Source organism: Prinia subflava, chromosome 15 (assembly GCF_021018805.1).
Source record: "Prinia subflava isolate CZ2003 ecotype Zambia chromosome 15, Cam_Psub_1.2, whole genome shotgun sequence".
NCBI classification, from domain to species: Eukaryota; Metazoa; Chordata; class Aves; order Passeriformes; family Cisticolidae; genus Prinia; species Prinia subflava.
Genome location: NC_086261.1, coordinates 18,662,935 through 18,688,594, shown reverse-complemented (window position 1 = coordinate 18,688,594; position 25,660 = coordinate 18,662,935). Strand labels below are relative to the sequence as shown.

At 43.0% G+C, this 25,660-nt stretch overlaps 1 protein-coding gene across 2 annotated transcripts; it reads right to left on the bottom strand.

The window, feature by feature from the left end:
* Positions 1-1,173: 1,173 nt before the first annotated feature.
* ANXA2 (annexin A2) lies at positions 1,174-25,660 on the bottom strand. 2 transcript variants are annotated; one of them, XM_063412102.1, is made up of 13 exons: positions 25,527-25,660; positions 20,780-20,839; positions 17,084-17,183; positions 11,410-11,504; positions 8,553-8,666; positions 6,646-6,736; positions 6,108-6,187; positions 5,721-5,780; positions 5,037-5,130; positions 4,219-4,314; positions 3,204-3,262; positions 2,433-2,555; positions 1,174-1,547 (listed from the first exon to the last, which is right to left on the bottom strand). In XM_063412102.1, the coding sequence occupies exons 2-13, from the start codon at positions 20,825-20,827 to the stop codon at positions 1,488-1,490; spliced, it is 1,020 nt and encodes a 339-aa protein (XP_063268172.1). In that variant the 5' UTR covers positions 20,828-20,839; positions 25,527-25,660; the 3' UTR covers positions 1,174-1,487. The 2 variants fall into 2 exon arrangements, with proteins under 2 accessions (XP_063268172.1, XP_063268173.1); XM_063412103.1 differs by lacking the exon at positions 25,527-25,660 and adding an exon at positions 24,704-24,802.

Sequence of the window (25,660 nt, the reverse complement as noted above, 5' to 3'; positions counted from 1 at the left end):
TCCTCCCGCGGTGCCCTCAGCCCGGCTGTCTCTTCCATCGGGCCGCCCGCGGTGCCCTCAGCCCGGCTGTCTCTTCCATCGGATCCTCCCGCGGTGCCCTCAGCCCGCCCGGCCTCTCCATCGGATCCTCCCGCCGTGCCCTCAGCCCGGCCGGCCGCGGCAGGAAGGCGGGAACTCGCTCCCCACAGAATGAGCAGCGCCCACCTCGCTCCCCTCCGACCGGCCCGGGCCCGACGCACCTGGGCGGCGATCCCCAGCCCCGGCTGTGCTGCAGAAAAGGCTCCTGTTACAGACAAGCTGCTCTCAGGGTTCTCAAACTACTCCCCTCTGCATACAGGCACACAAAGTGTTTAAACTTCGAGGAGGAATTCAAGTGTTGGCCGCTCACAGGCAGGCAGAGACGGCTGTGGCTCAGGTGTCAGTGGCACTTAATTAGGGGAAAGATGACCACAGAACAGTCAGGGTTGGAAGGCACCTCTGGAAATCACCCGGTCCCAGCCCCTGCCCAGGCAGGGTCACCTGGAGCAGGGCACACAGGAACACGTCCAGGTGGGTTTGGGATGGCTCCAGAGAGGGAGACTCCAGGACCACCCCGGGCAGCTCTCCCCATGCTCTGCCACCCTCAGTGGAAAGTTCTCCCTCATGCTGAGGGGAAACTTCTTGTGTTTTAGTTTATGGCCATTGCTGCCTGTCCTGTTGCTGAACACCACTGAAAAGAGTCTGGCACCATCATCTAGCACCCACTTTGGGTATAAGAGTTAATTACATCCCCTCTCAGTCTTCTCCAGACTTAACAGGCCCAGCTCCCTCCGTGTCTTCTCATCAAAGAGATGCTCCATTCCCTAAACATCTTTGTGGCCTCCACTGGCCCCACTCCAGGAGCTCCACGACTCTGTCCTGGGAGCCCAGAACTGGACACAGCACATCAGATGTGCCCTCAGCAGGGCCCAGCAGAGGGACAGGATCACTCCCTCAAGCAGTGAAGAGAACGGGTTTAGATCTGCTGACAAAGCAAACCATTAAACAGATGAAGGGCTTGAGGGAAGAAGATAAGTTTTCAGTCACAAGCAGTGAACCTTTGGAGGAGAAAAACAACACAAAAAATGGACAGCAAAAGCTAAATACACATCAGCTGTTCTGACAGTTTTCAAATTAAGGTCTGAAAAACCCATATTCTTAAAGTAAAACATAGTTTTATTTGTTTTATTAGAAACATGGCACAGAGAGGCAGAGCCTTTCACAAGCATGTGTGAGCCCTCTCTCCCTGGAGGGTTAGCTTCTCTGGCTATACACTGTAGGACCTTTGGCAGAGCCAAGCAGAGCTGCTGAGAGGGGCACGCACGGCACAGGGGAGCAAACTGCAGCAGGGCTCTGGCAGGGCAAGGACAAGTCAAGGTTAGCTAGGAAATTCACGTTTTCTAGGGTTACAGTAAAATGAAGAGCAAAAAAGGCATATCTCTGGACTTGGGTTTCTTCCATCACAGTTTTCAGTCCTCTCCACCACACAGGTTCAGCAGTGCCCTCTGGTAATCTCCTTTTGTGTCTTGCTGTAAAGCAAGGGAAGAAAAATACAAAATACATATCAGGAAACAATCACAAAATATGAATTATATTCTAAACCTGTGGGATAGTCTATGATTCACATTGAAGCCTTCTTAGCTTGGAGGAGACTATCTTGATTGAGTTTTACTTATGTGTGAACTGATATTATTTAATCATTCTTGCAATACAAATGCAAGGTGAAGAAGAGAGAAATTTGGGTATGAAAAAGAATAACACAACCAAGGAAAGCTGAATGATTCGATTCTGCTCCATCTCACTGATCATTGTAAAAAACATACACCAAGGTCACTATTAAAAAAATTGCTAATAATCTACAATTGACACCTTCAGGGAAAGATTCTGGGTTAAGATTTTGACTCAGCTTGATGTACACAAGAAATAATGTAGCATATGCTGTTGTAAGGGTGAAGATTAGCTTTGAAACAGATGCACAAGCTCTTTACCCCAAGTTAGACAAAACCTAGCACCTGTAGCTCCCATGTAATCACAGAAATGGGCAAAAGTCATTGTAGATAAAGAGCCCTCTCCTTGAGCACTGAAATGAAAGGGAGCAGCAATTTAGATGCTCTATTTTCATTCAGCAATCACTGTATTTTCTTTTGATCTGAGGATAGGGACAGGTGAACAGAATTTTCCTTCAGAACACCTCAGCTGGTTGCACAAAGCCTGCATACAGCTGCCAAGTGGCTGCCAGGAGCTGTACCAGCTGCAGACTGTGAAGATAAAGGTGGGTTTTTCCATGGTACACAGACATGACAATTCTCTCACTGCAGCCTCTAACACCCCTCCCATGAATTCTAGTGGTACCACAAATCTAATGAAGACTGCTGCAAAGGCCCATGATATAAAACCAAAGATGAGAAGCTTGCCTGGATGCAATAATAGAGAGATTTTCCGTATTTCCTCTTGAATTCACTCTTGATTTTCAGCATGTCAACCTCGCAGCGGGATACCATAATCCTGATCAGGACCTTGTCCCGGGTCCCCTTGCCCTACAAGCAGACACACATTTAGAGCTGCAATAGCTGAAATGCACCACAAGCCACCATCAGCTAATGGTAGGACAGCAAACTACAAGGCAATCAAGATGAGCAATAAAAGATACAATGAATGAAATCTTCTAATGAAGGTTATTATTATGATCCAAGAATTTGAGCATAAATGTGTGCTTCTCATCAGCAGTGTTCAACCAACTTGCAGTCACAAATTTAGCTTAGACTGTAAGCAGCACTTTTGGTTCACCAGGTCTTCCTGGAATTGTCACCAGGTGTTTCTCTTTCATCCTTTTTATTCACAAAATGTTTTGAGGCAAATTTAATATCTTATTTTGGTATTCAACAAACAGCTTTTTCTGCTATCAGCTCTTGGTTACATGCAAAAGATGTGTCTAAATTTGCTAATTATAAACAACTGATCTAATAAAAATCTTTATTATGAGACCCTTTCCTACGTTTCCCTATACCAGATGAAGCTGAATAGATAATTCAGGCTCATAACTGTTAAAGAATTCTGTTGAACAATATTAGGCAAAATTAGGTAATTGTTGATTTATTCACAAGACAGTCTAATTTCATATGAACAGAAATGCTGAACAATGACAACAACAAAAAATAGTAGAAAGAAAAAACAGTCTTTCCTACCTTCATGGAATCATACAGTCTGTCTGCAAAATACAGCTGCTTGTTCTGAATGCACTGGACTGAAGAGAGGGACAAGAATAATTAAATGTCCTGCCCATACACAGGACACAGAATATTGCAGCCACATTTAAAGATATGATAAGCAGTCAAAATAAGGTTTTCAGCAAAGTTTTTGCCATAAAGGGGACACAGAGAAAATATTTTTACCTGACTTGCTACTTAGAAGTCAGTTACTTAGTTTGGTTTAGCTTGTGACTGAACAACAGATGCTCACATTCTTAGGAAGTGTTTCCTTCCATGAAAATTTCATCATTTCAGAATTGTATAATTTGAGAATGCTAGCCCCTCCTCCACAGCTCCCAAATCCTGGTTCCACTTCTAGAAGCAATCTCTCCTCTGGAAACAATCCTTGTGTACCAATCCATGAGACGCCTCCTTTTCAAGGCTGAGCTCTGTTTGTACTCCATTTGCATTACACAGCTCTCAGCTCAGTCTGAAATGGATTTTCCCCTTAAAGACCCCCCCTTTAAACACAGTGACAATCCTGACCTCATGGCACAGTATCAGCCTGCCTCCCTATTTCAGAGAATTCAGTGTCAGATCAGCTCTTCAATTGGCCCCTACCACCCCTCACTGCCTGCCAGCCCTCCTCTCACACACACACACGCTGATTTCTCTCCAGCCTGTGTAGGTACTGAATAATTTCAACCTTTTTGTTTGCTTGGGGAGACAAACATTAAGCCTCTCTACCAAATAAAAGTGGAACAAACAGCAGATCACAACACACACGCATTTTCATTTTAACTGCCAAGCAAAGTTTGTATTTTGCAGAGGGCAAAAATAAGCTACTTCTCAATACCTGCAATATCCTAAAATACACCAGTGGATCCAACACCAGCACGCCCAGCTGATTTCCCATCCAGCAGGGTGAATCTAGGCCCTACCTTCATCATGATACATTCCAAGAGCCCTGAAAAGATCCTATATAAATAGTCTTTACTTCGGGGGAACTTACCAAGATTAAGAAAGGCATTCTCCAGATCTCCCTTAACCTCCTTCTTGATGCTCTCCAACATGTCATATGGGCTGTAGCTCTTGTACCTGTCAAACACTAGCACAGAAAAGAAAGTAGGTGAAATCAAAACCAGGCCAAGAACTGGCAGAAATAATCACCCAAAACATGAACAGACACAGGAATGTAGAAACAAATGATTAAAAAATATCTATGCAAATCCTTCTGAGATTCTCATCTTAAATACAAACATGAGTTTGTCAGCTAAAGGTCCCATGCCATGGCCTTTGTCTTTTCCTTGAACAACTCCATAATCTGGGAAAATACCATCTTAATCCTGCACTGGTATTTTTTGAAACAACAGTGATTTAAGATCTGAGAAATCTTCAAATGGCTTTTCCCATGTGCTGCTTTAGAGCAGTATCAGAGCTGCTTTTGAGTCTTCACTGGCAGATTTAAACACATGATACAGCTAAGCTGCCTTGGCACAGAGGTAAAAGCTAAAGGACTGCTCAAGGTCTCCTGCATCCAAGCTTTCTAGGTTTGAAAACATCTTTGTTTTGAGTGTATGTGACATATAATGGAGCATTGTTACACCTGTGTAAAAAAGAGCTGTACACACTTAAAATGTGAGATCAACACATCCACAAAAATAACTAAATTAAAAAAAAAATAACACCTTGGACATGCATTAATGTTTATGAGATCTTCATTTTTGATTTGTTTTCACAATCATTTCAATCCTATCTGGGACAAAATAGTTACTATTTTGTTATAACTTTCTCTTACAGGAAAAAAAAATTCTGTCTCTTGACTAGTACCTTTCTGCAGGTGGGGAACACTTCTTTCAGTCATAATGTTGATCCACTTAGGGACATCAGTTCCCTTTCTCTTCACACCAGCATCATAGAGGTCCTGGGGTGAGAAAGAAAAAGAAAATCACAAAAAAATCAGGAGTTGCAGAAGAAGCCATTGCAGATGTATACAATTTCCTTACTGGAAAAACAAACACTACTGCAACTGTGACTGTGGGAGAAACACACAAAGACAAAGTGGTTGGGCAGGTCACCAGGACAACATTTAAGAATCTAAATCTGACACTAAGACTAATTACTTTAGAGTCACCTCTGGCTACAGCTTTACTCTGCATTTAGCTGTGTTTACCTCAGCAGAACTGCTCTGACAGATGCAGATGTAACAAACAAGCATTAGCAGCATCTAAATTCACTGCAGTGGATGTGTTTCCTTTTGTTAAAGGCTCTCTCTCTTCAGTGTCTAAAATACCAGAGAGCTTCTGGAAAGAGGGTGAGTAGTGTGTGAAAATTGATAACCTGAAGGCATCAGGACTGCAAGTGGCAGATTCACTGACAGCATGCAAACATTCCTGTGCAGGACAATCTGAAATACACACACCTACTTCACAAATGCTCTCCACTTCCATGGTATTTTCATGTTCAGCATTTCCCAAAAGCCTGACCAACTGCAGATATTTCATGGCCACTTACCCTGGCATCTTGGTCAATCAGCTCATAGTCAATCACAGAGGTATCTTCACACCTTTTGCCCTTCAAACAAGATATCAGTATTTTAGAAACCTTTGATAGAAAGTAAATGGTCTATTTATGCTATGCTATGTGCATAGTCCATACTTTTTATTTTTTTAGTCTGAATTTGCTAAATGACTAACTGCATACTCCACCCCACTATGAAGCTAATGCTGCAAATGCTGCATTTCTGTTAAAATACTTTGCCCTTCAACATCTGAATATTTTTTTCCCACAAAGGTGAGTGAAAATACAGGGAAAATTCAGAGTCTATCAGGAACCCAATTGTTTCCCTGGCAGCTCCACTCAGGCACATTAGAAGAAGTGGAAAGCCATGAACAGTCCTACCTTGGCCAGGGCAACCATCAGCTTGCGGAAGTCACCAGATGTGTCTGATATGATGTCCTTTTCCAGTTCTGTCTTGTACACTAGAAAACAAAGAGCTCTTTTCAGGAAAATGTGTCTTACAAATACTCCTTAGCAAGAAAAAGGTCTGCTAATTACTGTGGTTTATGCACATAAACAGTTACAACCTAAGTCAGGCGTGGAGGACAATGAAAAGGAGCCCACACTTGCCTGCATCAAACCCAGTATCGCTACCAGCTAGTCATGAGTTCCATACAATCAGAATCTCATGGAAAGCTTATAAAAGAATTCATTTACACACATCTTGTATTACTAGCAAATAGCCTTCAATCTGGTTGCTACCAAGCAACAAAAAGAAACTATATAAACCACACAAATATCCAGAACACCAGCACAAAATAGCAGAGAACCAAAGCAGATTTGAGTGAGCTTTCTAATAATGAAATTCACACGGAGAAGGATTTATCTAATAATTTAGTGTAAAAGACATAGTACATGGAAACTTGCGAAGTAAACTCACTTTCCCTGTAGACTCTGTTGATTTCACTGAGCTCCTGATTTGTTCGGGAGCAGATGATCTCAATGAGTGTGTCTTCATCAGTTCCCAGCCCCTGCAACACACACGGGACTCAGTTAGGAGCTAGCAATGAACAGGAATGCTTAAATGGTTTAAAAACATTTTATAGGCATCTCCTCTCCTCCAGTCTAACAGTTCAGAGATGTTTTTTGCCAGCTGCTCCTGAGGATAAACAGATGGAATATTTCTAATGGCTTAGAGATGCTGTAGATCTCTGGGCAATGTGCATCTGCTGTGAGTGTCTGACAGTGGCCTCCTCACCAGCAGAACTGGGGAAGGTCAGCTTGTCATGGCCTGTGGGATTTTTTTCTGCCCACTGCGAGCACGGGAAGAAAATCCAGCCTTATCCTCCTGTTAGGATGCTGTTTGCTCAGCCCATCTGTACCAGAATGTCATTTTGCAGGAGGCAAAAAGGGGCCGAGTTTCCACAGGATTTCAAGAGACGTAACATCCTGGGAAAATGTGTCGTGCTGCAGTCTTGAACACATAGAAAATGGAGGCAATTATGTGGCAAAGTACCTTTTGGGTAAGACATCTCCCTTGAAGGGGCAAGAATGTAGGACAAACAAACAAAACAACAACAAAAAACCCCAACAAAACAAACAAACAACAACAACAACAAAAAAAACAAAACAAAACAAAAAAAGGAGTAAACTCAAGTGATTTTATTAAAATGGCTTAAAGCTAAGAGAACTAGGAGAGCTTATCACACAATGGCTCTAATAAACATCTGAGGAAGAAATGGAAGACTAGCAACATATATAATTTTCTAAATATTTTGGAAATATTTTCAAGGATGTGTAACACAAAAATAACTCCTCATTGATAACTTTGCTTTCCTCAACTGTGATGCCAAAGTCATAGCTTGTAATGCTTTATGTATCCAGCCAAACCTAAGCTCAGGTAAATTCAGAGTGCTGAGAGGTGCTTTGCTAACTCAGACCTGGTGCTTGGGAGCTGGGAAGAGCAACCCATGGAGAGCACAGATTATTCTAGATTTGGGACTACTCTGCTTGGTCTTCAATCCCAAACCCCAAAGTAGTCTGAGTCACAATGAATTATGGCTGGGCTGTACTCAGACCAGGAGAGGGCAGCATCTGATTACTCAAACAGGGCATTTGGCCCACAGTTGGGGAGTTACCATCTCCACAGTGGGTTGGCTTTTCGGGTTTGGGGATTTAAGGGGTTTTTTGGGGAGGGTGGGGGTAGTGTGTGTGTTTATGTGGTGGAGGGGGTGGTTTCGTTTTCTTATTTGTTTATTAACTCCTTTTTAATCATCCGGAGAAATTAATTAATTGGTTTTATTGACATGTTCTAAACTTCAGACGTAACTTAGTACTTGTCTTTAATTATTTTTAAAAAAATTAACTTGAACTAGAACACCCAAAATATAAGTGATGATTAGATGACTACAACTACAATTCCCCACACCTTAGTTTGCTTAAAAAGGTGATTCTTTCCAGATCAGTGATATGACCCAGCAACTGAAAACTAGCCTATAAATGCCAGCAGAGGATGTGATGGCTCATGCTAACAGCTGCTCACACTGGGAACCCGTGCATTGTTTGTAAGGGCAGTCAGCAAAGCAGCCATGAAGAGCAGCCTGCCTGTTACTCCTGAGCTGACAAAAATGATTTTTTCCTTAAAGAGAGGGTTTAATTAAGAGTTTAAAAACCACACAGTTCCATGTTTTCTGTCATTTTGGATGCCTTGCAGCTGGATATTTAAACTGTAGCACTAAAAAAAAAAAGAAAATCAGTTTGAAAACTATGGCCCTGGATATGAAGTCCATATTCTTTCCCAAAACAGCATCCTCAGAGTAAAAACGTTAAATTTCAAAGCTTATTTACCTTCATGGCAGCTTTCAATTCAGAGGCATCATACTGTGCTGGTGTCTTCAGCAAGCCCAAGATCACTGCCTCCAAATGACCTGAGAGAGCAGACTTGAGTGCAGCAGGAAGTTCCTGCAAAAGAGATGGGATGATGGAAGAAAAGAAATTAAAGCTCACTTCTGATCTCCAGTGAATTTAACCTGCAGGGCATTAAGTCTCCAAGCCTGCAGCAGTGTTTCTTACACAACTGACAAGAAAACAGAAACATAAAGAGCTTTCTGGCTGTGAAAGCCTATGAAAAATTAGGGCAAAGGATTTTTTTTCTAATCCTTGGAAAAGAAGAAGAAATGCACCAGTGTCTGACACAGCACTGGGAAGCGTGGTGCAGGCACATCTGAACAGCTTCACTCCAGTCCTGAAGCACTGATGCTTTGTTGGAGCTAATAAGTAAATGGATCTGAGTCTGACTCCCTGTGGTCAGTGCTTCTCCATCATACTCCCCCAGTTTTCCCAGCAGCACTGTATTATTTGTGGTTTTCCTCCTAGCCCAGCCCTTTACTAGCTAAGACATTGGAAAATTGGCTGCACACTTATTCCACCGTAAGGCCCAGCTCCTGACCAGCTATCTGAGGAGATAAAAAATCAACCCTGAGCACTGAAAAATCATGCCTGTCTTTAAGGAAACTACCAGAAGACTGTAGCCTAAATCCCTATTTTTAATTGCCAGTCAGCCCTAGAAAAAGAAACAATCAGGGGTGTTCACTGTAGAGGATGCAAAACTGCACCATAATAGTCAGAGCCCACGTCCTCTTACAGGTTTCAGACACAACTTGAATTATGGTAGATAGCAGCTTCCCTGTAGTGCCTGTTACAAAGCTGAAATCCCTGGGATCAAGTCGGGGGTTCACAGAGATCCATGTAGTCCCTAAGCTGAAGTTCAATCCAGCATTCAGAAGGGAATTGCTGCATTTGCTGCTTTCTCACTAACAATCACTGAGCTGGAGAGGCTGGGGAAAAGTGGGTAGCAAAGTGACCTCAGCTGAGCTGCAGAGAAGTTTGTGCCAGAGAGATAACGAGCCAAGGCATTTAGATAATTTCCAGTCTCACCCACTTGATCCAGGGCACTAATTGATGCTAATGCTGTATGCACTTACTGCCTGGATCGACCAGGGGAGGAAATGGGGTTTGGGCAATCTGGCTGCTCTAGACCAAGGAACATTTCAGTACAACCACGCCACTTGGGATACAATGCTCCAGCCTTTATTTGGGTGAACTCTTCAGAACTGCCACAGAAAAGACAGCACATATCTCTGTAATAAATTTTAAGGAATAAGTTGCCCAGAGAAGTTGTGGCTGACTTATCCCTGGAAAAGTTTAAAAGGCCAGGCAGGATGGGGTTTTGAGCAATCTGATCTAGTGGAAGGTGCCCATCTTAGGCACCTAAGTTCCCTTCCAACCTAAACCAAGAGTTTCCATCAGACACTGCTCATCCCAAAGGAATTAAAAGAGAGGTAGACTATGTGACATTTAAAAATTATCATCTATTGATAGATCCTGCAACACACAAAGCAAGCAGCCTAATACAGCACAACACACTGCCAACAAAATCTGCACAACTGCTGGCAAAGAAAACCATCAGACACTGTCCCTAGAAGATATACCTACGTGTCTTTTCATATCCCACTTCCTCCTCTCTTGCCTCCTCACATGTTTATCTCTCTGAGTGGTTTCTACTGCACATTTCCATTGTTTATACGACTGTTTTATTCTTTGGCACTTGTTAAACTTCTGATAAATTCAGTTTGTTCTTGGGTCGCAGCAAGGGAAAAAAGTGAGAGAGAAACATGATAAAAGTTGCAGATTTTCTTGACTGTGCATTTTTGTGGTCATGCAGAACATTTAACAAAGCTTTAAGTGACATTTCATGACTGGGGTCCATTAATGTGCAGACTGTCCCAGTGACCCCAGGATGTGCAGACGTGTGCACACATGCACAACGTGGCCGTGCCTCTGCATGTGCCTCTATCATTCACGCAGAAAAGCTGGTGAACTCCCAAAATTTAACTCTACATTTACATCTGGTTTCAGTTGAGTATTCTGGGATGCTACTGGAGGACTACCATTTGGGGTCTGGCAAACCTGGAAGAGATACATTCATCATGATCTGAACTCTATATAAGTTTCCTCTTTTTCACCAGCATGAAACTTCAAGTATGGTAAGATTCTCAAAACTTCAAGAGAAGAGCTCTCGCCCCCCAGACAGCAAGACTCGTTTTGCAGAATTCTGCACACATCTTACAGATTTCTCTCCATCAACGGATCAGTACCTAAGGTATTTCTGCCAGGATAATTTTTAATGACAGTTCAACTCATTACATCACTATTCACAGCTGCAGTGCTCGTAGCACAACTGACTGCAGTCCTTCCTCAGCTAAGCCAGCTGTGTGAAGAGAAGCCGAACACTTCCCTTATGCTGAGTTGTCTTAACAAAATTAATAAAGATCCAACACCCCCTCCAAAAAAATATAAACCAAGCAAAAGAAAAAAAAAATCCCGTAAAGCATTTCTCTTTTATTTTTTTCCTTCAAATGGATGCACTTCATGCCAGTGACTTTTCAGCACTTTTAGCACATTTCACCAGGGAATCCTGTGGATCCCACTGTGATTTCTGAAGGTGCTAGGAAATCACCATCTCCAACAGATTGCAGTCCCAATTGTGCATATTCAACATATTTCAAAGTTCTACCAGTCCTAAACTGTGACAGCATGGACAAAATAGATGCATCTTGAATTTCAGTGAAAAGACAAACCCTAAAAAATTCAACTGTCCACAAGAAAAATACTCAATAATTACTATGTCTTCATATTTTACTACCTTTTTGGTTCTCCTCTGGTAGGCGAAAGCAATGTCCTGCCTCTGTTCATTGCTGCGGTTTGTCAGGATGTTGATGATGGTGACCTCATCCACACCTACAAAGACACAAGACAGAGAATGAGAGAAGCTTTCTTGGACTGTTCCTGTAGCAGGATGTTCCCCAGCACTCCAAACACAGCACATGTGCTGTCTGGAGCAGAGCTCAGCAGCTCCCACTAGTGAGTGTTTATCCTGTGCTGGCCATGGGGAAAAGCCACCAGTTAGAGCCCAGCCTGCTGATGGGGTGCAGATCTTTGGGCACACCTCAAAGTGTAGATTGTCACCAGCTCTGCTACTCTGTCCTGCACTTCACTTGTGTGTCTGTGCATTTGTTTTCAAGCACTCAGAATCCTGAAAAAAGTTGCTCAAGAACATAGACTTTAAAACTTGTACTTACTGAAGCCTGTCCTGTCCATTTTAGTGGAGTTTTGTCAATTAAGACTTCTTAATGAAGCAGCTATGGTTTTTATTTAGGCCATTTAATCCATCACTCCAAACACGGAAATGGGAAAAGAAACCAGTATGTTTAATTCAGTATGTTTCAGAGGCTCAAAAGACAGAAGGGATTTTTGACACTGGAAGAATTAAGTATGTGCTACTTCTTTTTGAAATCATTGGAAGATCTATGCTGAGATGTACCTGGCACACCTAGAGGATGTGGATGCTCAAACTCCCAATTTACCTTTTAAGTGAGTGAACTCATCAGCAAAGGTTTAGTTTTAAGGGAATCATCCCAAATCCACGCACTTCAGTGCAACTGTCAGCTTTTGAAGCAAACAGGTGGCTCTATAATCTAGAGGCCAGAGCTTCACCTCAGTTCTCTCTGTTTAATAAAGGTATTACAAACAGCTTCTTTCACACTTGCACACACATCAGTGTAAAGATGATTTCTTGATTTAAAAAAACCCAGAAAGTAAGGACTGGTTCAGCAGCTACTAGTGGGACTCAGATCCCTGCCAGAATCCAGCTATATCTCTTTTCCCTGTAACCCAAAGTAACCTGAAACAAAGAACTGCAACAGATATTATAAAAATGAATCATATAAAGTAGAAATTTTGCAAAAAGCCTTTTAGCCCCTAGCTGCAGAGTCTAAAATTTTAAGTCAAATCCAAAAATTCTCTCTCTTTCTTCACCGCATTTTTCATGATGAAATCCATTTGATAGCCTGGGGTCCTTATCCTGTGCTGAGGCAGACCTACACCAGTGCTCTTACACAAGCCTGGCCTGCAAATGACACCGTAAGGAAGGCCCTGGAAAGCATCTTGTGTCTGAGTGACAAACTCTGAGCTGCAAACGGGCTGACTGCACACTTCAGCCATAATCTACTCCCGCACATTTTAAAGTGTTCCCACATTATAAAAGAAAACAAATTCTCCCTGTCCAGAAACGGCCACACACAGACATTGAGCCTTTCAGCTGTTGCAGGCCCACAGCACAGGCCAATGTCTTCAGCTTTTTAATAAATTCTGAATTTAAACCATTCTTGGCATTCAAAAGAGCAAATGACATTTTCAAGTTGCACCACAACTGCTACAGATTAGAAGCCCACAAATGAATGACTTGGCTGCATCCAAGTTTCTTATACACAAGCTATGGAAATATGAGGTGAACTCATTGCTCTGGCATTCAGTGGAAAGTAAGTGCCTGTACTTCATTCACACTAGGGAATCGTGCTGCACACACAGGATGCTGACTCACAGCTGCTGAGGTGGGGCACAGCAGGACAGCAGCTCAAACACTTTCCTTTGCTGTTTGCTAAAGTCTCTGAAAATTTCAAGGCAATGAAACAGTTTATTCCCAAATTTATTCTGGCTAGGCAGATTTTATCCCTGCATTTCTATCAATGGGGAATGGAAAGAAAAATTCTGCTTAATGACAGCTTTTCTTCTGAAAGAGGCAATGCGTGGCACTGGTAGGATCACAGTGCTGGAGCTCAATCAGCAAAAATGAGGAAATGAACATGAAAGGGGTCAAAGGGAAAAATTTAGATAAAACAAGACCATAATTTCAGCTCTGCTATTTTGCTTAGCAACGGTTCACCAAACCCAAACCATGTTGCAATGAAATATTTCTTTAGTGACAGTTTTAATATTTGGAATATGGAACTGATGCAGTTTGGTGGATTTCAGGCACTGCCCTCTCAGCAGCAAGCCAGCAGATATCCTCTAAAAACTTTTACTTCATAGTCTTAAAAACTCTGTCAAAAGGTATGGGCATGTTGGATATACTACATAAACAGAGAGCTTTCTGTAAGATTGAACTGACTGGCTCAGATGTCATCATTGTTTTAGCAATTTCTGGATATAATGAATTTGTTACAGACCCATGTTCTAAGCCCTTTCCTACAACAAACCTGTGTCTGAATTCTGCCAGCCATGAAATAAAAAAGTGTCCCATGAGACCTCAACAGAAGACTGCAAATAACAAATATTCACAACCTAGTCTGACAAAATTATTTAACAAGTACTTGAGACACAAAGTGTCAATGCTAGGAAATAACTCTGAAACAGAAGAGACACTTCAGCAGTTGTCTTTGCTACGAGAAAAAGAAAAGGAAATCTAACATAAGCTCTCTTAGTGCCCTTCTAGACAGTTTATTCTGTTCAGGTTCATGTACATCAGCTAATCCATACACAGAGCACAGCAGAGCATTATACAGAAATTAAACAGCTTCTTGTCTATGCAGCAAAAAGCCAACATTTACAAAGGACATGCCAAGGCACTAAATGAATTTGCTGCAGAAACACGAAAGAACATAAAAATGAAACACAGCCATGGCATTTCTACCAAAAGGAACAAGCCAGAGCTGTAACAAGTTATTTGCATTATGTAACCTCTAGGTTGAACAATTGCTAGCTACTAGGTTTTATATGACCTGAAGTCACTTTTGCACATTTCCCCTCCTAGGCTGGTGGATCTATATAAACCCCCTGCACTTCACTCAGCTCCACTCACAGCCCTGAAAAGGGCTGCACAATGTATTTGTGCAGTACAGTTTTGCAGGTAGATCTAAGCCCAAACAAACACATTACAGTATTTTCCAGAGGTCTTCACAGAGGAACAGATGGCTTAGCAACCTCTGAGGAATTAATCTGAAGAGTGTGAATGAATGCTGAAATATTTAGATATTACATAGAGCAGAACAGTCACACACTCTGCATTAGATCTCTTCCCTAAACCAAATATATTGCTGTTGTTTAGGCAGTAAAATACGTTTTAGCCATTTTACACAAGAATCATTAAAATGGAGATTCATGACTCTGATTCTGGGAGTTTACATTCCTGAGACACAGCTGGACAATAATTTATATGCTAACTCTCCCAAACTGGCCTGCCCTGATGGCAAACACCAGACTTGAGGCACTGTTTATATAAGGTACAGCCAGAGATAAGACTCCACAAGATATCATTTCCCTGGCACTGCTAGAATGTCCAATATATCGGAAAGACTGCTCTGGGGAGTGTGAAATACAGGCCCACTGCAGCATGCACAGACCTTGGCTTTCATCACAAAAAAATCCCAAGAGTTCAGACACCAGGAATCCTTCATCCTGTAAAGGGTAAAGCTCCCCAAATGGTGCTTACATGCCTTGGGTTTGGGGTTTCTTAGACTTTCAACCACAAACCAGCTTGTGAATACATATTTATCATTTACCTTTCTCATTGTTTTAAATGGAACAAGTCACATTCCTCTTCTGTGATAACTTACATTGCTTATTTCTACTTCCCACATACAATACAAACTAATTGCTAGAGAAATGGTGATACTTCCTAGGAAAATGGTAGCTGCTGTGGATGTAGACAGTTTCAGTTCATGATGGGTGTTATATTTTTAGTTCAAAAACGACATAGATATTTCCCAGAATTATTGTAAAACTGTTTCTTGCAGGTACTTCTTTACATCACTGTTCATAAAAAACAGTCCTTGGATGAGCTGGAATTCTCACTTGAGGAAAAGCCCTACATATATTTAAGAGAGCTCACATTTTATCAAATTTTCTGAATTAGCAGATGAAAATATCCTGTTCCAAGGCATTCAAAGTGCAAGGAAACAGTACCTGGAAGAAGGGTCACAACACTCTAGTTCTTAATTTTCTTCAAGAATACCTCCTTTGTGAGATTCCTTAGGGTGGAAGATCCAGTATCAAAACTATAAAGAGAGTTTCCCTTTAAAGCCATCTTCCCAAAATAAATTCTGGGTAACAAACCCATAAGCAGAGAGAAGTTCAATCCTACAAACATGCAGGTCCACGAGTAAGTTCCCTGTTATTCACTCAGAGAGTTGAAAATCACCTCTCTACTGAAATATTTGTGTAACTTAACTGCACTGCTTATCTTTGCTGGGAGAAAGTGGAAAGACAACATGAGCCTGGCTTTCCTGACTGGAAAAGCTTTTGTACTGCCTAGGATATTGCCATTTCCTTTTGCAGTAATTAATTAGCACCTTGAGAGTTCAAATGTGTAAGTTTGTACGTATCCTGAGAGTCTGATGGTGTATTTGACATGTCTAGATTTGCCCTACAATCAGAGCTGCAAAAAACTATAAAGTCTAGACAAAACTCTACATACATACAAAGCATTTGCTGCCAAACCTGATGATATCTATATATAACTCTCTCACCAGAAAATTAAAAAAAAAAAAAAATCAAACCATAAATGATTCAAAATCAGAACTGAACCCACTTTAATAAGGAACTTCTCCAGTTAAATTAGAAATCTTGTGAAAGAAAGCCTTGTGCTTGTTATGGAGGGGATATATTTTACATTTTATAGCATGTCAAACACATGCTTTGCTGGCACTGATGGAAGACTTAGCATTTCTTTCTGATGAGAAACTGTTTGGCTTTTAAATTTCTCTCTGACATGAAGGCAAAAGACTCTCCAGCCACAGCTACACCCAGCTGTTGCTCCTGTGGCCTGGAGCAAGTGTGGAAAGTGTGGCACTCCCTGTCCCAGAGTGGGCAGGATGACAGCCCCAGGAGCACCAGCAAGGCATTCCTTCAGAGCTGCAGCTCACACTCCCTGCTCTCCTGATGCTTTCAATGTACCACAGGGAAGCCTATCCAATAACCCAGCTCAGAGAGGCTCTCACAGCTCGGCCCTGCCTCTGAAATACTGCAAACTCACTTCAGAAACTAGTTTTTAGGACCTCCTTTGACCCCAGATTAATACAAGATAAATGAGTATTTAGTTCAAAACCCAGGAGAAGAATGTTCAAACCACCCCTATGCAGCTGGAGAGCTGAAAGGAAGAAATGTCCAATCCAACAATCCAGCAGAAATCCAGGATTAAGATCCCACGCCCAAATCACTGCCAAGGGCGCTGACACTTCATTCTCAAGTGGCAGAAAAGAATTTGAAATACTGATGAGTCAAGAGAGAAGAAGTGGACACTTTCAGTGACAATCTCAACAACGCATGGCTACAAACTTAAAAGCACATTCAAAGCATGCACTTGGAGGGTTCAAACCCTAACTTGGGCAGGATTTCATCAGCGCAGTCTGAGGAATCCAACCCCTCCTAGAGCAGATATCCTGGAGTGAGGATATCAACATGTTGGTGTTGAGACACAGCCTTGTTCTGGTTTTTGCAAGCCAACCCCAGAGCAGAGTGGAAGGCCAGGCCCTGCTGCTCACCCTTGGTCTTGATGGCTGTCTCGAGGGCAGCGGCGTCGCGGTCAGCATCGAAGTTGGAGTAGGCCTTCACTGTGGCATAGGCACTTGGGGGGAGAGAATGCTGGAAGGAGAAGAGCAAAAAGAACAAAAAAACCTTCAGAGTTAAATTGTGCAACTGCTGCAATTAATAAAACACGTCTCTCAGTTACGTGGTATTTAGCCCCATGTTTAACTGCAAGAACTACCATCAGGTATCTGTGAGAGCAGAATTCTGCTGAGAGCCACTGACCTCCCTTCATTTCACATGTACTGCCCAGAAATCCACTCACAGCGTGCTTGTTGTAACACAGAACATATACAAATAGATAATATATTTATTGCAGCAAAACCCCAACACCTTCCAAGTTTACTCACTGAACTTGAATATTCTAAAATCTGGAGTTTTCTGGCTAGATCTGAAGGAAAATGACTAGAGGAACCTAATTCCAAGAAAGTTAAAAGTCCACAGTGTTTCAGATTTGAAGTCAATATTTTACTTTTGATTACAGGCTACAAATAATAAAAAGAAGGAAATCAAAGATGAAGACTGATAAAGTCAGAAAACGTTTTGTGCACTATCTCATGAACTTTAGAGATAACACAAAAAATCTATTTAAGGCCATAGTTCTAGAAAGCAGAAGTTATGCATAAGTTTTTGAAACTCTTGGCCTCCAGATCCTTGCTTTAAGCAGCATGAGGCTTGCAAAACCAAGTGACATCTCAAATTATCTCTGCTAGGAGTAAGAGGACTTGCAGGTAAGCTCACTTAGTCAGCAGATGTAACAGTTTCCAAGTTACCAGATTTTATCAGCTGTCGGTGAAGGTGCTCTCCTCAGGATTACAGCTGCAAACAGAGGGTGACCAGAACAGAGATTCAACTCCTCTCAGCTGCTTCAGTGTAAGCTAACAGCTTGTTATCACCTCCCAGCGGAAGGTTAAATTAAACCACAGATTTTCATACAAGTAGCTGGGTAATATTCACAAATCCCACTCTGCTGAGTTCAATTTAGAAACCTAAACCTCTGGCAGAGAGGTAGAGCTACTAGCACCTGAAATTGTTATTTCCTAAGTGAATGAACAACTAAGCTTTCTTGGAAAACATCCCAAGAAACTTTTCTTTCCATCTCTAACTCCAAAAGGAAGCTGAGTTCATGAACAGAACTGAGCTACCCTAATATCCCTGGAAAATATTTTTACATGCAAATCCTTAAGAGGACAACTTTGAACTAAAAAATTCCATGGTTTCTGACTAATTTTGACTGTGTCCCTGCAGAGGTCACGCTGTTCTGTACAGATTCCTCTGGCAGCTGCCCCTGTGCCTTCTGGAGACAGTCTGTTTTATGCTGTGGAGATGGCAAGTGAAAAAAGCACCAGTAAACTGAATCATTTTCTTTTGTCTCTTACCATCAGTTCAGTCCAGCAAAGTGGCCCCAGTCTGGCCCAGAGCCACACCACAAAACACAGCCCTTGCTTTTAGCAGATCAAGTTGGCAACTGGAGCAGGAAATGGAGAGGTGCAGTGCAGCCTCCGAGAAATCTGTGTGCATGGAAGGCTCCAAGGCAGGCACCCACCCTCCCCGGGCACTGCTCACTAACCTGCACTCTGGATAACCTGAGGGGAGTCCCCTGTGACCTGAGCAGAGCCGGGTGCCCCTCCTTCCACACAGCCCTAAGCATTTTCTGAGCAATTTGGATGGAGTAGTTTACTGTAGTTTGATAGCATACACTATCAAAATACACAGCATATTTGCAATTTGAAGGCCATTTTTCCTCTGTCCCTCCTCCCAAGGCATGTACCAAATCAGACTGAGCTTCCCTGACACCTGACAGGTGACTGCCTATGAAAGCCATTTAAATTCCAATTATTCAATTCCTCTGGTACACTGCTGTACCACAGTACTAGTAGTGTATGTTTTCAGACAAGACAGTTTTCAATCTGACTTTCCATTTAGTTCAGTACAAAACTCTACAATGTGCAATATAAGTCCACATAATGTGCAACTCTACCACCTGTCTGGGCCAAACTAAAGCAGAGAAATTGGTTTTCTCCCTATGCATTTAGTGTGCTTCAGAGGTCCTCCAACTGCTTTTTACTTCCTCTGAGCTTGACAAATTTTATCCTGTTGGGAAACAGGAGGGAGAAGCAAATGTCACTAACAGCTGCAGAGGCTTAACTTAACCTGAAAACACCAGGACCCTTTCACAACCTCTAACCTGAGTATTCTGAGAATCCTTCTGTACCCTTGTGGAGAGACTCAGATCTGGGAGCACAGATCACCCTCAGCCCAACTCCATCCTGTCCTGAAAGGAAGGCAGGCTGAGGCAATCAGGTCTTCACCTTCACTCAAATCAGCTGCTGCACAGGACAGCACTGGGGCTCAGCCACAACCATTCCACACCCTCAAGGTTAAAAACTGTTTTAAGAGAAAAATTGGTGGCCCAACTACCATGTTTAACATCAGTTAATTTGCTATCATTGCTTAGAGGAACTGGTCTAGTGCTGCAGAGCTACACAGGCCAAACACTGAGTAATTCTGAGTAACAGCTGCCAACTTACAGCACAAAGCAGGGCCTGAGCCTTCCTGCACTCTGCAGCAGGATCTCTGATGGAAATGCTGCCACAGAACAGTATTCAAGTCTGACTTTTGCAACCACTTGCAAGCATTGAGGAAGAAACATTTCTGCCCTTGAGAATAGATTGCTTAATTATTATTCCAAAAGTAATTCTCCATTGAAACACGCAACCATGAAAGCTGAAGACGTGACTGCTTTTGCACTACAGAACCAGTTTAACTGCTTACCTACAGTGCACTGGCCAGTTCTCTGCAACAGCTCTTCCACAAACATAGTCTGGTATAATTCATTTGGCAACAAATAACAAAAATTGGCCAAACATTTGCTTGTACCAAGCTCAGATCTGGAGATACCAGTTGTAAGATTTATATGTGCAGCAAGTTCCTTAGGAACGTGATGAAATAACGCATGGATGGGATTCACTTCCTCTTCAGTGACAATCACAGAACCACAAATTCATGGCATGACATGCTGATACCAACTGGTAATCTACCATCTAACTGCAACTTGAGAAATCAAACAAAGACTGTGGCTTTCTGGTATTTCAATAGAACTATAAACCAAGTGCAGATGTGGTGAAAAATACTCAATCAAAATTAAAACAGAAAATGAGAAAATAAGTTTGAGAAAATAAATCTCAAGAGTTCGGTTTTGGTGATAACCATTACAGGAATTAGATCCCCAATATTTTTTTTCTCATATTGTTCTCCAATTTTAACTGGAAAAAAAAATAACTGGACATATTTCCTTCTTCTGTTCTCATCCTTAACTCACTTGTTCCTTTGGAAGAAAAGGGGACACAGATGCAAAGCAGCATTGTTTGCCCTGTGATCTCTCTGGTAAGGCCCAGCAGGAGGATACTGCTCATGCTGCTGGCCAGTCAGAACTCTCATTAAATCATATCACTGTCCTGTGGTTTACAGCTGGTCTGTGGATGAAAAGTGATCACTGCTGATTAGGTTTTTAGGCAATAAAAGTTGAAGGCATGTGTGGAATCTCGTAAACTGTACAGCTCAGTACTATTGTTGATGCAGAGTCCTGTAAAAGGAACAAGATGAGACATTTAACTCAAACAAACTTCTCTTGCCTAGATAATAATACTTACATCTCCTTCAAGGGTGAGCTTGCTTAAAATTTCGTGAACAGTGGACATCTTGAAAGAATGCTGGAGGAAGAGAAAAAAAAGACAAAGTAGATTTAGATATATTTACAGCTACATCAGTGTGTTACACCAGTCTTGAAGCACTGCAGCATTTCAAGTGACACAGTCCAATGGATCTGCTAATTCCAAGCAGGAAAGAAGACTTCAGAGTTTCCAAGCCACACCACCATTTATAATGCAACAACAAGAGATCTTCATTATGTTGTACAATAAAAATTCCTTAAACAAGCATTTCTTCTGCATTTTAAATACTTAAACAGGAATTTGAGAATCTCTGCCAGAGCTGCCTAAGCTGACAATTCAGTAAAATTATTCAAAAACACTATAGCTTGGTCCAGCTCAAAGTCAAAGAACAGCAACAAGTAGTAGCATTTAAATCACGTGCACAATTCCTCAAATACTCAGGAAACACAGTGGAATTATTTCTTTTCTTGCAGGCATTTTACAAAACTACAACCCTGTTTAATGTCCAACCCTGGATGCTGGGTCTTGTGGTTTTGTTGTAGCTCTCCAAAACAAAACACCACTTAGTAACACAATTATCAGGGATGAGGTAGTAAGGACTATCCTAAAATGGTAGCTCCAAAAAGAAGAGCCATGGTGGCAAGTTAATCAATATCCATTCTCCATTGCCAGGACCTGAATAACATCTTCCTTCTATATGTAAAAAAAGCAGGGAAAACCCCAGCCCTGAGATGGGTCATATACATTGCAGAAATAAACATTGACATGACAAACTTACAATACTTCACCTTTTTTAAACTCTGGTTTCTGGTCAGGGAACTTGCCAGAGCTGCATTACTGTTTTAGTGAAAAGGTCTCTCAGCTAAGGAAAGCTTTTCCAAAGGCTGTAAACCAGGGGCAATATTTAAAAGGCTTGCTGTGTTCCCAAACCCTGCTCTCAAATTTCTCTACGGAAAGGACAGACATTGCTATCCAGTCACCCAGGACGGCACCTGCAGCAAACATCTGCTGTTGAAATAAAAGCTTTTTTTCCCAGGACCTGTACAATCCAGCTGCAGACAGCATTATCAAACAGGGAAAAGAGCTGCTTTGGGAGAGGAGAAAGGGCAGCAGCACCTCAAAACCAGTGACATTTCACTAAGTGATAAGTGACCCTGATAGCAAAATTGCAATGTTTTCAGCTGGGTGCCACACCCTTCATTCCCTGGTCCGGCTGCTTGGCTCCCCACACAACCCCCAGCTATTGTGCAGCCAGGCCTGGCTAGGTCCTTTATTCAGGTTTTCTGGTGGTTCCCAATCCTCCACCACTCACTCCTCTGATAGGATGGGGGTTTCCAGTCTCCTCTGCACTCCATGACCACTTAAGAGCTTGGACAACCAGAAAAGTTTGCAATAGGCAATAGTTTCTTAATAATGGTGATGTGGTTAAAACTCTAGAAAAAGTGGTTGGGTGGTTGGTTTGTTTTGGTAGTGGTTGTTTTTTGGGGTATTTTTGGTGTGGTGGGGTTTTTTTTTGGTTTTTTTTTTGTTTTGTTTTGTTTTTTTGGTGGTGGTGGTGGGTTTTTTTGTTTTTGTTTGTTTGTTTTTTTAATTTCAACTCCTGTAAAGAGAAAAGCAAAGAAATCTTTACTTTTGGCAAAAATAGCTACTGCTACAAGAATAAAACACAGCAGCAAAAGCACAGTACTTCTGTAGTGGAACTGCTGTTATGTCACATTTTCTCACTATGATCACAGAAAGAGAATCTTCCATCTTCTGAAACAATCTATGGTGAAGTAACAAAAGTAACCTTACTTCAACAAAAAGTAAGATTCCAGGGGAAGAAAGACAAGAGAACAAAAATGACAGTCATGCATTGATATATTTGAGAATAAATGTTTTTTCAGAGCTCAAATCCAGCCTGGGCCTTTAAAGACAGGCTGTGGAAGTTGTAATAAGCTGTTACCTGCTGCTGGCATTATTAACCATGCAGGTTAGGGGGGATTGATATATTCCTGAGTTATGGAATTCCTAATGTTTACACTTCATAAAATGAAGAGCCTATCTGTGAGACCTTTGTACTCTGACAATATTTAAATGATGACCAAAGATGAGCAACTCAAGTCCTTGAGTCTGTCCTGTCAGACACACCAATGAGAACTGAAGCAATGCAGCTGCAGCATAACCTTTCACATGAAAAAAAATCACTGAACAGCTTTTTGCAAGACTACTGTTTCTAATTCAATTTAAAACCACACTGAATCAGGTTTGCTGGAACAAAAGACTTGACCAGAGTCCAGGAACAGAGCTAACACACCCTCACATAGAGCTGGAACTCCAGGTTCATATCACCAGAACACAACAATGCTGTAGCAACTGAATGCCCATCAACAGCAAGCTGGCAAAAGAAAAAGAGCTCTCGCAAGAGTCTTTGCAGAGAAAGATTCTTTACTCAGAGAACAAACACAGCTCTTGTCACACCCTGCTCTGTAAAGCACTCAGAACAGACTCTCACTGTTCTCTAATGGACTGATTTTATCTGATGTAGTTTTGACAAGTTCTGGATGGGTTTGAACACATATACAGAAAATGCTTGCACTAGCCTGTTCCTCCTTACACTGGAAAGGAATCAGGTTTTACCTTCCAGCTGCAAACTAATACTTCAATACCTTAAGGCAAGTTTCTACAACCAATTTCCAAATGCACATTACACAATCCTGAATCATATGATTCTGCTAAAACAGATGGCATGTTTTGGCCTCAGCCCTCCCAAAAAGCACTGGTTTTCAGGTCTGTCATTACACTGGTCCAGTCTCTATTCACCAGCTTATCCCTGAAACATTTTGGTAACAGAAGAAGGTGTTTTTAAAAGCAGCCCCATATCTTAATTTCCAGGGCCAGCTCACACACATTATGGAAAAACCCCCTTGTGTTCCATGGAAAAGTTTCAGGTATGCACAAACAACTGCGTTGCTCAATAAGCAGAGTTAGCATTTTAAGCAGCTCTTATTATACTAGGCAGGGATGGGAGCAAAGGGTGTTCCCAGCCATCCGAGCCAAGGAAACGGCATCCCCGGAATGAGAGAATGGAAACTCCTCCACTTGGAGCACATTTGTGTCCAAAAACTAGGGCAAGCCCACTAACAGAGATGAGGGAGAGTGAGGGAGACCTGCAGCATCTGCTGTAAATGAAACAAGGGCTCAAAATCACTCATTTATATGTGCTAAGCAGGAGTACAATTAGGCTAGGCTGCATCTCCCCAAATCACCCAGTAAGGTTTACCACATCATTTAAAGCCACTATTTGGAGAAAAAAAAAATCATCTTTAGAGAAAAGCATTTCAAAACCCATTAAACTGCACTACCACAAACATACTTGAACCATTTTCTTCCACAGACATTGCTAATAACCCAGAAAGTTCCATTCCAGGAAGACACCATGCACATACAAAATTAAGGACCTCTGTTTCCTCAAATTCGAGTTGTCTTCACTTTTGAGACTTTACAAGAAAACATCTGTGGGGTGTTTTTTTTTTTTTTTTGTTTGTTTGTTTGTTTGGTTTTTTTTGTTTGGTGGTGGTGGTTTTTTTGTTTGTTTTTTTGTTGTTGTTGCTGTTGTTTTTTTTAATCAAGGCAAACTACACCAAATACTGGCCAATGGAAACTCTTCCCTTGAGATGAGGGCTGCTTATCAAAACCAGCTTGAGCAACAGAAGACACAGAGGGATGAATAACTCAAGGGCACACCGGTTCCAGGAGTCTTTCACTCTTGACCTGTGCATCGGGGTCTCTGTGCAGATACACCATTTGAACATGAACATAAGAACTAATGTTAAACAGAAGTAAAGCTGCCACGTATAAACACGCAACTCACTTCTGCATGACTATCCTGAAATCATTTCACTTCTCTTTCAGTTAAAATACCTGGCAACATTCCTCCACCCCTCACTCGAAGGGGAAGTGGTGTCCGAGCTGACTCACAGCCGAAAAGGCAGCAGCAGGATCTCCGCAGTTCTGCTCGCGGCCGGGCCGGGTGGGAGGCAGAGCCACGCCCGAGCCTGGCGGAGCGGGCAGGGAGGCGCCCGGGGCGCATCGCAAAGGGAACGCCGGGGAGCGCTGCCCGCCGGCACCGCCCCGCCGGGCGCTGCTGCTGCCCGTGCCCTGCTGTGTCTGCAGCGGCTCCGCGGGAAGGGAAGGGAAGGGGCCGCTGCCCCTGGCGGGCTCGGGGCTCCGCAGTGGCCGCGGGAGCAATTCCAGCCTCGCTCCAATTGAATGAACACCGCCTTCAGCGAGCCCGGCTGGCCGGCACAGCTCCTCTGCAAGCCTCCGCGCAGAGAAGCGAACTTACAGTACCATAGTCAACCCAGCTGAGCCTTTGTGTACCTTAGCAACGAGTAGAAATTACTATCTGGGGAAGTTGGATGAAGTTTGGGACCAGTTCCTCCCTCCTGAGCGCTGCCGCCACACCCAGAGTTGTTGCGGGGCGCAGAAGCTTCCCGAGGGCTGTCTCACCCACGGCCCCACCATCCCAACGTGGACCCGAGCACAGCACAGTAACAGGCGGGCAGGGCCGGAGGAAGAGGAGCCGGGCGCGGGAGGGCGGCGGCCGCGGCAGCCGCCCCGCTCCGCGCTCTGCCCGCTCCGCGCCCGCTCCGCTCCCGCCGCAGCAGCGGCTCCGCGGCGCGACCCCCGCCCGGCCCGGCCCGCGGCGCTGCCGCCTCCCCCGCCCCTGCTGCTGAGGGCTCACCTGGCTGGGCGGGCAGGGCGGCTCTGGCGGCGGCTCGGGCGGCTCTGGCAGCGGCTGGGGCCCGCGGCAGCCCGGGCGGGGTTTTGTAGGGCCGGGCGGGCCCTTCCCGCCCCGGCGCCCCCCCGGCACGGCGC

What these genes read in the sequence shown, in the direction of transcription:
- ANXA2 (XM_063412102.1), bottom strand. Translation starts at nt 20,827, where the DNA reads ATGTCCACTGTTCACGAAATTTTAAGCAAGCTCACCCTTGAAGGAGAT. An exon ending in ACCAGAGGAGAACCAAAAAG is followed by an intron (nt 8,667 to 11,409) that starts GTAGTAAAATAT and finishes TCTCTTTTGCAG; the next exon opens with GAACTTCCTGCTGCACTCAA. An exon ending in CTCTCTATTATTGCATCCAG is followed by an intron (nt 1,548 to 2,432) that starts GCAAGCTTCTCA and finishes CTTGCTTTACAG; the next exon opens with CAAGACACAAAAGGAGATTA.